This window comes from Ochotona curzoniae, unplaced genomic scaffold (genome assembly GCF_017591425.1).
Source record: "Ochotona curzoniae isolate NIBS_2020 unplaced genomic scaffold, NIBS_Ocur_1.0 contig_2723, whole genome shotgun sequence".
Classification (NCBI taxonomy): Eukaryota; Metazoa; Chordata; class Mammalia; order Lagomorpha; family Ochotonidae; genus Ochotona; species Ochotona curzoniae.
The window spans coordinates 4,540,612-4,557,137 of NW_024465573.1; the positions used below are offsets into that span (position 1 = coordinate 4,540,612).

Below are 16,526 nucleotides of genomic sequence, written 5' to 3' on the forward strand. Positions count from 1 at the left end.
TTTTAAGACTGTTCAATCCTTTTCTAAAAAGAACTTGTTAGCCACTCTGGTTTCATTGCCACTTTCAGTTAGCCTCTCTATATTTTGTGGGGCTAGGCTGTTTGCAGTGAGTTCTACCAATACAACTTAAAGAAAATCAGGAAGGAAAAAGTGGTGAGAATCTCAAAATAGTGTTGGCAGCAAACTGGAATATGCATCATATAAGAATCAGAATTCTTCAGAAAGGAATGATGTGGGTGAAATTAAAAAAAAAAACTAGCAACAACAAACTGTCTTGTATCACAGAAGTACCAAATTCATCACTTCAACATGAATTAGTCATATTACACTTCAAGGGAAGATGAAGCAAAATCCTGTTTTACTGGGCAATCAAAAGCCTTTAGCTACCCAAAGACACACACATTCCTGTTTCCTCAACTAAGCCTTCCCCTGTTATCCTACATACCTAAAACCTGAGGCCCTCTAAATTTAAACAGAACTTATATTCCCATGACAGGTGTCAGCACTTTGCATTTTCTGTTTTCCTTTCACTGTTCCTCACAGGAAGTTTCTTCTTCCCAGGTAGAGTACAGATGGCTGCTTTTACCAACTCTTCATTTCCCATAGAATCTACAATGATGTGAGGAGCCAAGGAACTAACTTGCCAGTCTTGAAAAAGTGTTATCAGGATAAAGGCTCCTTTCGTTGGCATATCCAAGAGACAATATTACTGGGGGCACACGAAATAGTGCTCTTTAGTTAATTTTCTACCAAGAGAATCTTTGCATTTGTGCGTCTCACCTCTACCCTCTGTGATACAGACTGCATGCAGTGTAATGCATAAACAAGACCAAGTCACCAGTCAATGCATCAGCCATAAAGCACTAATGCCCTGACATGCTACAGTAAATCCTAGTTAGTGGGATGTTCGCACACCTCCTCTGTGATAACTTGGTCATGTTTGATGCACCCCTGTCTTTTGGTTCCTTTTTGGAACATCAATTCTTCTGCCATTTCTGGTCAGCGAGATAATTTTCCATTTTGTTTCTTTAATAGACTTATGTTTTTAGAGTTTTTACTTACTTACACACGTATGTATTTATGTATTAGAAAGGCAGAGAGACAATCTTCTATTCGTTGGCTTAACTACCCAAATGCTCATATGCCAGGGTTGGGAGAGACTGAAAGCAAGATCCTGGAATTCCATCTGGGTCTTCCATGGAAACAAAGTACTTCTAACTTCCTCAAGGATATGCATTTGCAGGAAGTTGAGTTTAAAGCAGAAGTGGGACTCAACCCCTGACACTCTGACATGGAGCACATATTAAACAGGATCCCAAGCAGTGACTTAACTGCTGTGTCACAACTCCTGACCCTACATGTTTTTCTCTCTGGATATCAGAACTTTATCTGCTGTTGGCTGAATGGTTCTGTTTTTCCTTTCCATTTTAGATTTCAAAAATCAGTGTGAAATGAGCAAAATGTGAATGGTAGGATTCTCATAGCAGTGACAGAGCTTCCCTTGCCCTATTTCTCTACATTGCAAGGCTGTTGGCCACTTTCATTCTAGAATTTGCAGAGGTTATTCCCCTCTGAAAGCTAAACTCAGTTATAATTTTTCTCTCTCATGGAAAAAGTATGTTGTCACCAATTTTTGGGTGACAATGGAAGATGGCCACGTTGGAGCCCCTAAGTGTACTCTCTGTTGGGCCATGGTGAGAACTCTTCTGTGGGGAGAAAGTCACCCCTCACAGAGAGGCATGGGAACTATTCAAAGCTGAAGACAACTGAAGATTTAATTTCTTGCTTTGAGAAGGCCCCATAGGAAGCACTAGCTTTAAGCAAGATCTTGATGAAAGGATTCCTTCTCTGAATTCTCCAAACAGGCTTCTTTGTTATTGCCTAAGAGGGCTGACAACCACTCGGAATCAAATCTCCCTTATCATTTGCAGACTATTCTGTGAACAGCAGTGAACACCCCATTGGTGGGAGGGGACCAATGATTCTCTCAGGCTTGGCTCAAACCCCCAACCTGCCGTGTCTGAGATGCCCCAGCCCTTTTTTTCTGGCCTTGTGCATTTGATTCCTACACCATGGGGAAGTCCCCCTTGGATTCCAAAAGAAAATTCAACTCCTTGGAATCCAAAACTAATAAACTTTCACAGAGCAGCCCCAGGTGGCTTGGTTATCATGATATTTCGGTCTCACCTAACCAATAAGAGGGCAGGTTGGCAAGTTCCCAGGGTGAATATTCTCATACAAGCATTGGAGTAGGAGAAGCCAAAAGATTTTTCGTCCATCTACATGCTCAATTTACACCCCACCTGGGTTCTGAGGTAGAGATCTTGTGACGGTTGGGGCCCTACAAAGCAATTAAAAGAAATAAAGCAAAGTATTATATTTTAATTGATGTAATCTTGCAGCTCCCAGTGGAATCTGGGGTGACATCTGACTACAGTTACTCCAGGTATCAATAGATGACTATTCTGTGAAAGCACATTTAGGAAGACAAAACCCTATGAATTGCGAACTTCATTACCATGTGTATCCGTTTTGGGGGTGGAGGGTGGCTCAAAGGCTCTTAGGACTAAACATTGAAAGAAGTCACCTAAACTTTCCCCAGATCTGAACAAAGAGCCGAAAGGGGTGGGAGACTTGACGGGAGGTACAGAGAAGGGGGCAGGGCAGGTGGAGGGGGAGACACAAAGTAGGTTTATACTTTTATTTGCTTTTGAAGTTTCATACCTGATTATGAGACACACCAAACCAAAACAGCTTTCACTCATCACTAACATTTCAAAGTTTGTATTTGTTTTATTGTAAATATTCCAGTCGAAGAAAGATCAACAGACAAGAAAAAAAGTGCTTTATACAGTATACACAGTCTGATAGAAAATACAGAATGGAAAGGACAGCTAACAGCCAACAGATAAAAAGTGGAGACAAACCAAGGACTAGAACGAGCTGGTTGCAGATCCACTCACCAGCTTGGGTTCAGTGCAGTGATGGTCACAGCAGCTCAGAGCAATTGTCCGGTGCTGTCAGTCTCATCTTTATTCCGACAATGAAAGAAACAGAGTTTATAAATGATGCATGGGCACATTTGTTTCACTAATCTGTTAAAAAAAAAAAAGCTTGTGATTGATCGAGATCTCCTGCTCATAAAAACAAGGGTTTTTGTTGGTGGTTTTTTTTTCTTTTTTAAGAAAAAGAATACCTTTCCCATGCCAAATGTGATCTGATGGGAAGGACCACATCGTGAGAAGCATGGGATGGAGATGTGGGGTGGAGCATGTGAAATGTTGGGGTCTGCAGGCAGCTCATCTGGTGATATCCTGCCCACCAAATCCACATTCCTCAATGAAGCTTGAAACGTGTTTCTTAAAAAAGACTCAAGTGTCTTCCATGGATTTCTGTTATTTGGTATTTCAGGAGGAAAAAAAAAAAACAGCATTCAAATTGATGAGAAAAAAGAGGTCAGCTTTGGACAAAATGGCATTCTTTATAGGAACCACTGGAGTCCTCTTGGGCCCCCGAGATGGCAGCTGTACCTGCCTGCTATGGCACAAAAGGGATGCTAAACTATCCAAAATACCAAAACATGAAATTATGCATATCATCTTCCAAAGAGGTCTTTATTCCGGTACATTCTGAACAAGAACAACATGAGGACAATTCAGTTGTAGCTGGCGGTAACGGCGCAGGTGGAGGTGATGGCAGCGGCTCTTGATTTCTCTCGCCCTCTGAATTCTCTAAGTTTACAATCAGAAATTGCATAGAATTTGTTTCCCATCAGAAAAGGAAAACTCTCAGAGTGACAGTCCCAACCGGAATAGTCGAGCAGACTTCAGACAGCAGAGCCTCATCCTTCCCAGGGCAGGAGAGGTCCCTGGGCCCTGTGAGTTGCTCAAAAGATCAGCAGTCACCCCACAACGCTGAAAGTATCAGTAGCCCCTAGCCTGTGGACGGAAGAGAAGCTGAAGCCCTTTCCAATGGACACACAAATGGGGCTGCACTCATGCTGAGGTTCTTAGGTCTGGGTGTTGACCAATAGACTGCCTCTGATTCCCAGAAACCTGGTGAAACCTGGACTACCAAGAGTGGTTTCATTTGGTGCACACACACACACATACACACACATTTGCACACTTGCACCTGGGATCCTGTCTAGTGGCAAGAAATCACTTGACCTGGGAGCTTCCCTCCACCCCGTGGGGGTAGGGTAGGTAAGAGAGGGTCTGGCTCCTGGCAGCCTCTGAGCTTGGCTGAATGGAGATGTAGGTGACAAAATATGCAACATGCCACAGGAGCAGCCCATTCCTGCCTCCTCCTTCAGCTAACCATCTCTACTCCATGGATGGCATTCTTCTGCTCTCTTCAGAAATCACAGGGCAGACCACACCCACCCAGGTACAGGTGGCAGAGAGCAAAGACAGATCATTAACCTTTGAAATCCCAGGTGTTTCAAGGGCCCTCTGAGTAAATAGCTTGTGAACTGCTTTGCCCTTCCAGCCTTCATTGCTGCGAGCCACCATGTCAGGGGAGCTGAGCCCCTGAAATCTGCTGCTTTGGCCACTTTGCACCCTAGCATTCCAAGAGGGGGAAGGGGTGCGGGATAAGGAACAGGGATTGTTCAGACTTCCAGGACCTAAACCAGCCTCCCTCCCCCTCCCCTAACCACAGAATAAATGCACAGGACAGGACACAAAGGAGAAAGGAAAGAAAAGGGGGCTAGAAAAGAACATTAACAAAAATATACAAATCCAGAAAAGAGAAACTTCCCTGTTGAGTTTAATTTTTTTTTCTCCTGTAAGAACTAGGCCCAGGGTACAATGGCCCCTTCCTAGGGGGAAAATCGACTGATGATGCCATCAATTCGACGGATGATCTAGGCAGGGCCCCCCCACCCAAGACTCTGTCATGGCGGTGCAAGGGCAAAGCACGCCAGGGAGCAAAGGGGTCCTTGAGCCCGTGAGTTGGGGACAGGGGTGTCCCTCCATCGTCGGGCTCCAAGTTGGCAGATGCAGCCCGCCTCCCGTGGCCAGCTGTCCCTGGCCTGTCTCCTCCCACCTGGGGCCGCAGGTACTGTTGATCTTCCTGTAACGTTGAATGATCCACAGTCCGGTGGGAAGGGTCAGCTACCACTGCGGACGCCGGGCGGACCGAGGCGACGTCTGCCCGCGCTCCAGGGCCTCCACCCGCTGCCTACTCTGGCTCGCTGCTGTTGGTGGTCTTATCCCACTCTAGGCTCTCCTCACTGCGGGCAGGCGATGGCCGCGCGCGCAGGCCCTGGAAGCGGCGGCACTCCGGGCACACGCGGATGTGCGTACAGCCGCGGGCCACCAGGGCGGCCTCCTGCGCCAGTCTCTGTGCCAGCTGGTCCGGCTCCCCCGCCCCGCACAGCTTGCCGTTGCTCAGCGTTGCTGTGCCCCGTGGCCGGTGCTCCTCCGGGGCAGGGGGCCGTGGTGGCGGTATCCCCGTGCGCCGCCGCCTGGGGTGGATACTGTCCTGGCATAGGATGATGCCACGCAGCTCTGTCACCATCTCCTGGCAGACAGACACCTGCAGGAAACAGCGAAGTCACTGCTGGGTCGCAGAACCAGCTTTGCATGCCCCTTCACCCGGGGGTATGGGGGGATCTGTTGGGGTAGGTTCACTTGGCCAAATCGTGCTGGGATGACCCTGTTCCCCCTCCTAACCCCTCCACTCTGTCCCATTTAATGGCCTTACGCCTGTCTGGCTGTGTCATCTCTAAACACCTTCAATGACAAGTGATCTCACTGTCTTGGGCAAGAGCCCACTCCATTTTTGTACACTTCCTTCTCCAGGCTAATGATTCCTCTCCTTGAAGTTTCCAAACATTGATCCCAGCTAAATTTGGAGCTTGAAGCCTACTCGGCAGATAACTCACCTATCATAAGTCAGCCTCTCAAGTGTTTGAAAAAGCTGCCAGGTCTCTCTGAACATTCTGTTCCCAGGCTGAAGAACCCTACTTTTTTCTAACTAGCTGGTGATGATGGCTGGCCATGACGCACTCCAACAATCACGAAAACATGAGCAATGCTAGCCACCCAGGCCCACAGTCTCCCACTCCTAAACACTGGGTTCCACTGTGTGTTTTTCCAAATTCAGAATAAACTTTGGACTTTAGGAAAACAATAATCATAAGCATGTGATGTTTATGGGGCAGCCTCTGGATCCAAACCAGAATATTCCAATCAGTGTCATGGATGTGCCTATACAATGAGTGAAGTAAAGATCATAAACCTGGGTCCAGATCTGTCCCTAAATGCACCTGCCTCCACCTTACAAAATGCTTGGAGCCTACTGGTTTCAGAACATTCAGCAAAGAATCCTGCTAGTCCAGGCTGTTACTAATATTTATAATACCCATTTCACAGATGTGGAAGTGGAGGCTTGCAGTAATCATATCTCTTGTCCAAAACTCTTTGACAAACAGCTCACAATTTTGGATGTAAACCTGTCCAACTCTGATGTCACACAAGCTCCCTGGAGTTGCTGTGAACTGGAAAGGATACTTTCTCAGCTTCTGTTCCCTCTCACAGATCTATTGGGATCTTTGTCTGTTCTACTGCAGCCAAAACCATCATCTTCACCTGAGCTATGGGATCAGGACAGCCTGAGATAACTGTGCAGGGGCAGGAAAGAGGCTGAGCACAGAGGACGAAAGGGTCAGGCACAGTTGGGCTGAGGTTTCTCCCATTTGTGGCCAGGTCCTGTGGACCTGTAGGATGCTGTCTACACTGGCAGCAGGTGCTTCTCTGGGGCCAGTTAGGTTTTAGAGAGATCCAGATATGGGCTACTGAAGTGGTGGAGGCTCAGGTACTTAAAAACAAACAAAGAAAAACACCTCACAGTGCAATGAACTGAGAAAGGCTTCTGCACCTTATCCGTGCTGTGGGATGGAAGAAGAAAGTGATACCATCCATTTTCTTCTTCCCAGACTCCCTGATCTACATGAAGTGGGTAGTAACCAAGCCTATAAACCATAGTTTGGGAATTTATTCCAAATTCCCAGGAAGGAAGATAATTTCTGGATTTCCATGAGTTGGGATATTGCTAAGGCTCTTTCCTTTTAAGGCAAAAACATAAGGCAGAAGGACCAAGATCATCTTTTCCATTTCACCTATTTTTCACTTAATCTTAGCCAAGGGACCAAAAAGTGATCACCTATTTTTCTTGTCTATATGATCTCTCAAAATTGCAGTTCTGTATTGCTTTGCTGGTCACAAGATGTATCATATCAGGGATGTTGCAAAGGAAAGTCTGAAATCCTGAAAAGCTGAAGATCTTTTCTGTGACTACAGAATCTGCAAGTGACGCAGCATTAACAGGTCTCCCATCCCAGGGAACCTGGACCTGCTTGCCTGCCCTGGGATGTGTGCATGCCTTCCCCTTACAATTCAAACATTCCATCTGTAATGACTCTTAGACATGCCTGATCCTGTGCGCTTTATTTCCTGGCCAACACTGCAAGTCACACCCCATTGGAAGCTTACCTCTGTTGCTTCTGAGTGCCTGAGAGTCCATAAAAACTCAAGCATAGCCATAAATATGGCCACGATTAAGCCACAAATAAGAACCACAAAGATTCCACCTATGTTCTCCATTCCCAGGCCTGCAAGAGAGCAATAAAAAGTGGAAAGAAAACTGTGAAAGAGCAAAAAAAAAGATAATTTTCTCTAAAATGCTTAAAGTCACTTAAACAACCAGACCTTTTAGGGATACATTGCTCGATGGGATTTAATCATTCATTTGGGAGAGAAAAAAAAAACCCACAGCACAGTTGGTGTAACTTAGCAGAAGAGGATTTGGTTGCAAATGAAGGAGTCTGGGAAAGCCTAGCAAAGGGTGTCTGGGGAGGGAGGACTCTCGGAAGAGAAGGGCTCAGGTTAAATACAGTGTTGCTTTGAGAGATGCGATACCTGAAAATCCCAGCAGTTCCATGAACATTTTAGTCAATCTTCCTAATAACTGTATTTGCATGATATGAAGTGCAGTGATAAAAGTATGTTTACCTATCTGTGTCAACATGTTATGCAAACACCTGTTTGGGGAAAAAAAAAAAACAAACTCTCCACTAGTCTAGTGATTCCTACAATGATCTACTGTAAGGCTTTTTAAAAATAGCAATGGCAGAGCAGGCATTTGGCCTGGTAGTCAAGATGCCAGTTTGGATGTTCTCACTCCAAATCAGATCCTGCACTATAGACCCCGCTCTGGTTCCTAACACCAACTTCCTGCTAGGTAGATGGACCTTGAGAGTCAGTGATGATGGCTCAAGGGATTGTATTCCTGCCACTCACAAGAGAGACCTTTGGCTACCTTGTTAGACCGGGATATCTTGGAAGTAAACCAGCACACAGGCGTTCTCTCTGTTTCTCTGCCTCTTGAATAAATATTCAAAAAAAAACCAACAAAGAAATAAATTAATGATTCTCATTCCTTATCCAGACCTTTTTATTATCTCTGGAGTTGGGGGTCCATGGAGTTACATATTTTTTTAAAAAAAATATTTCTATTGAAATGGCAGATATACAGAAAAAAAGGAGAGATGGAGAGCAAGCTTTTCTCTCTACTACCCAAATAGCCATAACAATGCCAGGAGCCTCTCTGGGTCTCACACATGGGTGCAAGGTCCCAAAGCTTTGGGCCATCCTCCACTTCTTCCTCAGGCCACAGACAGAAAGTTGGATCAGAGGTGGAGCAGTGGAACACAAGCCATTTGAGAGTTAGCATGTTGAGTCATGGCATCAGCCCCAGCATTTGTTTTCAACAAGGTTCACACAGTCCTTTCTATCCAGGCCTAACATTAGATCGTAAACTGGCACTTTTGTACACATTAAAGTTGCTCAAACTCAGAGATTCTGTTTGCATTCTCATTGCCCAACATGATACCTGGCACAGAGCACACACTCAATAAATATTTGCAGAACAAAATGGTTATTTCATTTTTACAGTGTCAAATGTGGAATTGGTTTAGCTGAATAACTAAAGGCTTGCTTCATGAGCCACTTTAAGGGGAATATCACAAACACTTGAAACTACAGCCAACAGGGGCTGGGATCATAAATCTAAAGGGAAAAAAATGCCAAGGCAGCGGCTTCTGTCCAGCCCCTTTTGGCATGCTTGTACGTTGAAATGCTTTTTCAATGAGTGATGTCATCATGGGACATGGCAGAATGATGACCGTGTCAGGGACAGCCAGCTTTGCACAACACTGCAAGGTAAGCTACACTTCACCAGCAGAGACTGGGCAGCCTCTTCTATACCTTGCAGAGCTGGAGACAGTTCTCCTGGGTCATTTTCAAGATGCTTGGGACTTCCTATCAGAAATCCCCATGCAGATGCCTATTTTTAAAATAATACAGCTCAGTAGCAATCCTGTCTAGCTGAGAATCCTCTGGCAACGGTTTCCAGAACTTCTATCCAGAGTGCATCCAAATCAGGTCTGCAGACCACACGGTCCCCTCCTGAGAGCCTAGGTGGATGCAGCATCCCCTGCTTTGAATGACCAAGAACAGGGGATTGTTATAAACCTTGGCACTACCTTCCAGGACAAAGGAGCTTGAGGTTCTTTGGAAGGCTTACTCTATCCCAACCTAGAACCATTTGTGCAGAAGGCTTTTGCCTGGGGGAGTACAAGGATCTACATGAAGGGGGGATGAAAAGAACAGTTCAAAGGGGATCTGTACAGGTCTAGGGGAGGTGGGATGAGGAGGTAGGGTGTGGATCTGAGTGTGATGGATGAATCAATTTCCCCAGCCAGACCCTGTGGAGAAAGGCTAGATGGAGGGGACCCTCAGAGGGAAGTGACCACAAAGAGGGCCACATTCTCAGGAAAGGGGAGACCCAGAGGGGCGTGAGATCCCCATGGGGATGGCTCTGCCTGAGCCACAAAGCAGGACCCAGGCTGCCCAAAGGAGTTTGTCTTCCCTGCTGTTCCTGCAGGCGGGGCCCTTGCTCTGCTCCAGGGCTCAGTCTGCTTCCCATGTTCTTGCTGTGTTCCTTGCCTCCCTACTTGTCACCACCCTCTCTTCCTCCAAGCCTCCCCACAGGCTCGTAAACATATGCACACTCATGCTTCTCTCTGCACAAAGGAAAAAAAGAAGCCATTTCCCATATCCTCTCCAACCTGTCTCTTTAACACTTCAACTCTCCCCTTCCTGCCATGGAAGAGGAGTCTACATCAGAACTATTTTAGGACAGCCCAAAAAACCTTAAAACATTTATATTTGGAGGCCCCATCTCACAGAAAAGCAAGTAGAAGGAGATGTACCCATATCTTATGTCAAATGCATTTAAAAACGTCTGCTTCTGATATTACCTAGTGGTAAGAAACAGTTAATAGTCGACTGGCCATAATTTTCAGCTGTCATTGTGCATACAAGGAAATGTTTATAGAATGAGAAAAGCTAACCAAAAATTGTTTCTCCATGCAATGAACTTTTTTATGAATATTAAATTTAAAAATTAATGAAGGTGAAACAATGTTACATTTTGGAGATATTTAATTAAACACATCTTAATTTAATTTTGCAGGGTTTTTTTTTTTTCACTTTGAAGTCAGTAATTTTTTTCCGTTCTCAAACATGATTTAAAAGGCTTTGGGTCCTGGATATCATATCTACAGAGAAAGGAGAAAAATATTCAGCTTTGAACTTATGTTTGTTCTTCCTATTCAGTTCTCTGATATTTTGTCTTGCATGGCTAAAACTTCACTCACCAAGGCTATCAATGAACAGTTTCTTTCTTAACCTATTAGAAAACTTTGCAGTCCTATTCTCATGTGACTTCTCTTAAAATTTGGCATCCTCTTCTTCAGCTTTAATTTTTCTTTTCTTTTTATTTTAGAGGCAGAAAGAGAGAAGTAGAGGGAGAAAGTCATCCACTGTTTCACTTCCCAACAATGTCTGGAACTGGGCCAGGCTGAAGTTTGGAACACAATCCTGGTATCCCACATGAGTGACAGAGACGCAATTGCTTGGTTATCACTGCTCTCCTCCAAGGTCTGCTTCAGCGGACTGTGGACATCTTAATGGCTAGGCTCAACTCCTGGTAGCCCTCTAGGTTTTATGCAAAGCCATTGCTCACTGCTCTCTCCCAACCTTCCCAGTGTGCAGTGCCCATAGTGGGGCTTGTCTCAATTCCCTGCCTTTGGTTCTGCCTCACTTGCATGCACTGGCTGTTACCAAATCCTGCTGAGCTTTAAAAATGCTTACCCATCTCTCTATCCCTCTCACCACCTCCCCACTTGGGGTGTTCACCATCTCTTACTCTTATTTTTGTGGCACCCTCCAAAACGACTGGCTGCTCCCCTTCACCTCACCTCTGTACATGGTTGCCTAAGTTATTTTTCTGAGAAGCAGACCCTGATTGGAACCCATCCTCTCATAGCACAGCATGCTTTATAGCCCCTAGAACACATAAGTGTTGCTCCTGACTTGTGTACCTTCATCCTCTTAGCTCCTCAACCTAGAGGAGCTAGGCTCCCTCAACTCTTAGTTGGCTAATCTCAACTGTTTCTTTAAGACTGAATTCAAGCCACTTCTCAAAGTCATCTTCTTCAATCTTGTTCAACTCAGTTATACTGCTTTTATGCTGCACTAATACACTGTGTATGACTCTATTAATTCAAGCAGACATATACATGCCTAAATTCACATATTTAGACTCTTGCTAGGCTGTGAGTTCCTTGAGGAGGATTGTGTGAAGTTCAGTCCCACAACTTCACAATCATGGTACCATGCCCATAGTTAGAGTTCAGTAAATATTTGCTGAAAGAACAAGCACAAAGAAAAGGATAAAGAGAGGCCAGCGGCAGGTTAATTTTCTGCCCAGTGTGCCAGCATCCCATATGGACACTGGTTTGTTTCTAACTGCTCCACTTCCCATCCAGCTCTCTGCTTATGGCCTGAGAAAGCAGCAGAGCGTGGCCCAAGTCCTTGGGATCCTGCAACCACATGGGAGAAGCTTCTGAATTCCAGCTTTGGATCAGCTCAGCTCTGGCAATTGCAGCCAATTGGGAAGTGAACCAGTGGAAGGAAGACCTTCTCTCTACATCTTTGCTTCTCTGTCCGTGAAATATGTCTTTCAAACAAAAATAAATAAATCTTGTTTTGAAAAAAAGAAAGGGGATAAATACATCCCAGATGCAGAGGCCTTCATCACCAAATTCTTTGGGTCTGTACTGTGATATGAATTCATTAAAACTGGAAGACTGTTCGAAATCATAGTACAATGTGACAGCCACTGGTTGAGAAGTCCAGCTCGTCACAGAGCTAGATGGCTCTGTCTGTGCTGAGTGGTGAAACACTAACCCTGGTAGACTCAGCATGCACTGCCTGGGTAGGGTGGGGCAGCCAGGGATGGTTCCACATAGACCCGAGATCTATGCTCAAATCACTTTGATTAGACCTAGGAAAGCTTCCTGGAGGGGCCACAGTTTTCACAGGACACTGGTAGAAACCATGGGTACCAGAACACCCCCCGCTTCTGTGTCCCCTAACGTTTCACTTCTCCAGGCCAGCGTGATCATCTTGCATATGCAGTGTGCTGATTCCCGGCTGAGTGGTCTCCTCCTCCTAGGAGTGAGGCTTGTATACCATTCGTGCCTTGAGGAAGTTATTGGAAAGTGGTAGCAGGAATAGATTAGCTGGCAGAGTGAAGAGTTGAGAAACAGATGGAGTGGGGAGGGAGCATTCAGAGAGTGCGGCAGTTGCATTTAACACTGTCATCAGTCATTCTCCAAGAAGTCAAATGCCTTCCACAGCACACAGTCATTAATCAGAAGGAGCCCCTGATGTGGACCCTCTCCAGCCCACAAGGCCCTGGCCTCATTCACAGATGCCTCAGCATCTGCAAGAGGAACTGGGAAGCTGTCAAGTCACCTCTTTTCTTTTTGTCTTCAGGTGGAACCACACATGAGCTACTCAGACAGATGGCTTTAGAACTGGAATTTTCTCCTGACACTTGAAGTCTTTCTGAGCCTCAGCTATGCCCCAGCAATCAGACTGCATAAGCAGAAACGGAATAAAACTCTCCTTGCAAACTCCTGGTTGGTAAAATACTAACTTGGGTGTCACTCACAGATTGCCCACAAATACAAATTATAGCACCAATGCAAATGAATAGCTTCCTGTGTCTCTACAACTACAGAGAGGAATGGCACCCTGGAAAGGAAGACCAGTGAAGAGATTTGAATATCCACCCACTCACCTACTCTTTCTTTAGTTGTGACTGGGTAATGACCACTTCTTGGATTCAGGTACATTTAATGTTTTAGCCCTTACACCCCTCCCATATCTTCAAGAGAGCATTGTGGAAATACACTGTGAAATATAGAAGTGATGCTTCTTTTGAATACTGGGGCAGGGGCTACAGCCTGGGAAACAAAGAAGCAGAGGTCCCAGGAGTGGCAGAAGTAGGTGCAGAGAATCCTGATGTATGGAGAACAGCTTAGTGTCCCTGATACTAGTCAATTCATCTTTCCTTAGGTACTCCTATGAGCCAGGCACTAGGCAAGTGTGCAAGTTATGTGTCCAGAGCATGGATTCTTGACCAAAAGGGCTTTCAAGAACTTTGTGTTTCAGAGCAACATTCATGTACATCCATATAAACAGGCCAACTGGTCCCATCACTGCAGATGTATTTTATTTTAAATAGGACCTATATATGCCCACATGTAAACTGACCCATAAACACAATATTTCTTCTGAACTTTGTTGTGTCATCTAGAGACTAGACCCAGCAGATTCTGGGGGAGTGTGATGGGAGAAAAGCAGCAGAGAGGGATACAAACTAGAAGAGGGATGGTAGAGGCATCTGATAAATTTTTGCAATTCATCAAATCATAAGTTAGGAAAGAGGCACTTCACAATTTATCAAACATAAGCTCAATGATCTCATTAAAAAAGCTTGCTGTCTCACTCACTTAGCATTTAAAAACCTATGAAGGAAACCCAGTGTCCCATTTTACAGCTGTAAAAACCCAGTTATTCATTATCTCTGTAAATCTGCCTTTCAAATAAAAATAAACAAATAAATTTAAAAAAATGCAATATGTCTCTACGCATCCAGACCAAAGACGGACTCCAGCGAAAGAGCTGAAAATATCCTGACAGTAGGATACTGGACTCACCGACACTGTCCATGCCCACAATGCCGGAAAACACTTCAATAACAGCATGATGGACTTCTGACTGTTCATGAAGGATTACCCATTGTAAAACTAGAGGGGAAATCATTGCTAGGGGGAGAGAACTTGGGGAGGGAGTGAGAAAACACAAAGCGTATGGGACTGTATCATAAAAACAAAACAAAAACAAACAAAAAATATAGTGATACAATTACAAAAAAAAAGATACTCAGAGACTCTGACTTGACTAAGTTTCACAGCTAAAATGCAAATTCTAGATAAAGCCAATTCCATGACTAATTCTACTTAGAAATATAAAGCTGAACGTTATGGGTGTTAACAATGAGCAAGGTTACCATACTAAATGTTTTAACTCAATCCTTGTGAAATAGGCACTGTTCTTGCTCCCATTCTTGTAACATGGACATCAAGGTGTAGATAGTACTAGGTTAACTTGTTCATGACAGACTAAAACCACACCACCTGTACCTGTATCAAATTGGGGTGGACAATTAATGCGCTTAGTCTTGGCCCAGCGTTCCAACAGAAATGGGTTGTGGTCTTTCTCATTGCTGTGTCATATTTGCCTCTGTTTCCTGGCAGGTCTCCTGGAGGTTCCCCCACTCCTCCCCCCATCAACCATCCCCAGTGTCTCAGCAACTGATCTGATTGGATCAGGAAGAAGCTTTCTCTGCAGTCTATCTGGGAGATATTATCTCAACTTCCCACATTCAGGTGTCCAGCCTGGGCTCTCCATGGAGAAACCGGAGAACTGGGAAAGCTACACTGGGCCCCTGAGAAGAAAGATAGAGGCAAGTATCCCGGGAGTGCTCTCCCCCACTGCTCACCCCCATCCTTGCTAAGATGGCGCCCCTATCCATTGCCACTGTGCTAGACAGCCAACTTCCTGTTCTCCAAGGATTGTGTGAGTCAATGCCACCAGTCTCTCTTCCATTTCTGAAAGGGGACCCTGATTTTCACAGCCTGGTGGTATATTTATGTTCCTTTGAAGCCTGATTGTGAGCCCTTGTTTTTCCAGATAAAGGTATTTAATTTCCTTGGAGTTCACCAGCCACCTTTCTGTCTAGTGATGGTGCTACAAAGCCTCCAGTAATCCAATCTCCTTGAATTGGGATGCCAGCCTCTATGGAGCAGCTAGTGATATTTCTTTTTATAGGAACCGAGTGAGAAAATAAATTTAAAAAAAAAAAAGAAGAGCTTTTGAAAGGGAAAGATGAAAACGAAACTGCTTGGCATAAAGCCTACTGTCCCTTTTGCAATTTCCAGTCTCCATGTGATCTGCTGTTTGGTTTTTCAGGGGTTCGGGAAGGTAGATGGTTATGTAGCTATAGGCAGAGAGAGTAAGGGAAAAGAAGGAGTCATGGGTCGAAGCTGTGGCCCTGGCCAGAGCCACCATTACAGGACCTGGCAAAAAGGCTCAGGGTGGGTGGTATCATCCCACTGTTAAAATTCAACTCCAGGGTCCAACAGTGATATTTGAACTGTAATACTGGATTAGAAGCTGGGTGAGCACTGGCTCTTATTCTATGCAACATCTCACATTTTAATAGGATAACAAGGTAGAAAAGGATTATGTTGGACACAGACACATTGTCTGTTCCATCCTAATTGAAACCCAATTGCCTAGAGCTGCACCCTTTTTCTGAGATCTCTGAAAAGGACCCCGTCCATTGTTCCCTGCACCTCTATTGCTCTCTACCTGTTCCCTCTTCATTTTGTTCATTTAGGTGCATGTAACAGCCAGTACTTCAAATTGTAAGAAAAAACTGCTGCAAAAAGTAATTCAAACCTACTATTCTCTGTTCAATTCCTCCGGCTCCCCTCCCAGTGACCACTTAAACACTTGAAAGACAGGGTCTTTTTGGTTATGCTAGCTCTGCTTTTCCAAGTCTCTTGAGCTGTTGATTAATTAACCAGAGTGATCCAGCCACAGTGCTTCTTATTTGAGGCTAGTCTTCATGCTTGGCTCAAGGAGGGCCAGATGGAGTTTCATTTGGTCAAAAAAGCTTAAGGCCTCTCAATAACGTTCACTTTGGCTCCACGGCAGAAAAGGGGCCACCATGTTAAACTGGCAATGGAGGCCCTGGCTTCTGTGAGATCTGTAACAGCATCTCAGAGACAGCTTCACCCCACCCGCCATGCTGCCTCTTATTAAACATCACAACCCTTTGCTCCAAAGGATGCTTGTAGATGGATAAGTTCACAGACACTGTTGGATGGCTCCCGGGCAGGGTAACTTCTGCTTCAAGTTTTCCCTCTTCATCTGCTCAGTTCTCTTCTCCACTCCAGGAAGCATTGGTCCCTGTGTGCAGCTCAGAGGCCTTCTGCTCACACTTTGCCCCGATCCTCTTCTCTGTCTCTCCTCTCC

The 16,526-nt window shown here is 45.0% G+C and overlaps 1 protein-coding gene across 1 annotated transcript in view; it reads right to left on the minus strand.

Moving 5' to 3' along the window:
- Nucleotides 1-5,150: 5,150 nt before the first annotated feature.
- GRIK4 (glutamate ionotropic receptor kainate type subunit 4) overlaps nt 5,151-16,526 on the minus strand; it is a 297,510-nt gene continuing 286,134 nt past the window's right edge. The window contains exons 19-20 of the mRNA XM_040976817.1: nt 7,500-7,618; nt 5,151-5,541 (exon numbers count right to left, since the gene is read on the minus strand). Of these exons, the coding sequence (XP_040832751.1) occupies nt 5,185-5,541; nt 7,500-7,618 (476 nt within the window). The 3' untranslated portion in view covers nt 5,151-5,184. The remainder of the gene's footprint in view (nt 5,542-7,499; nt 7,619-16,526) is intronic.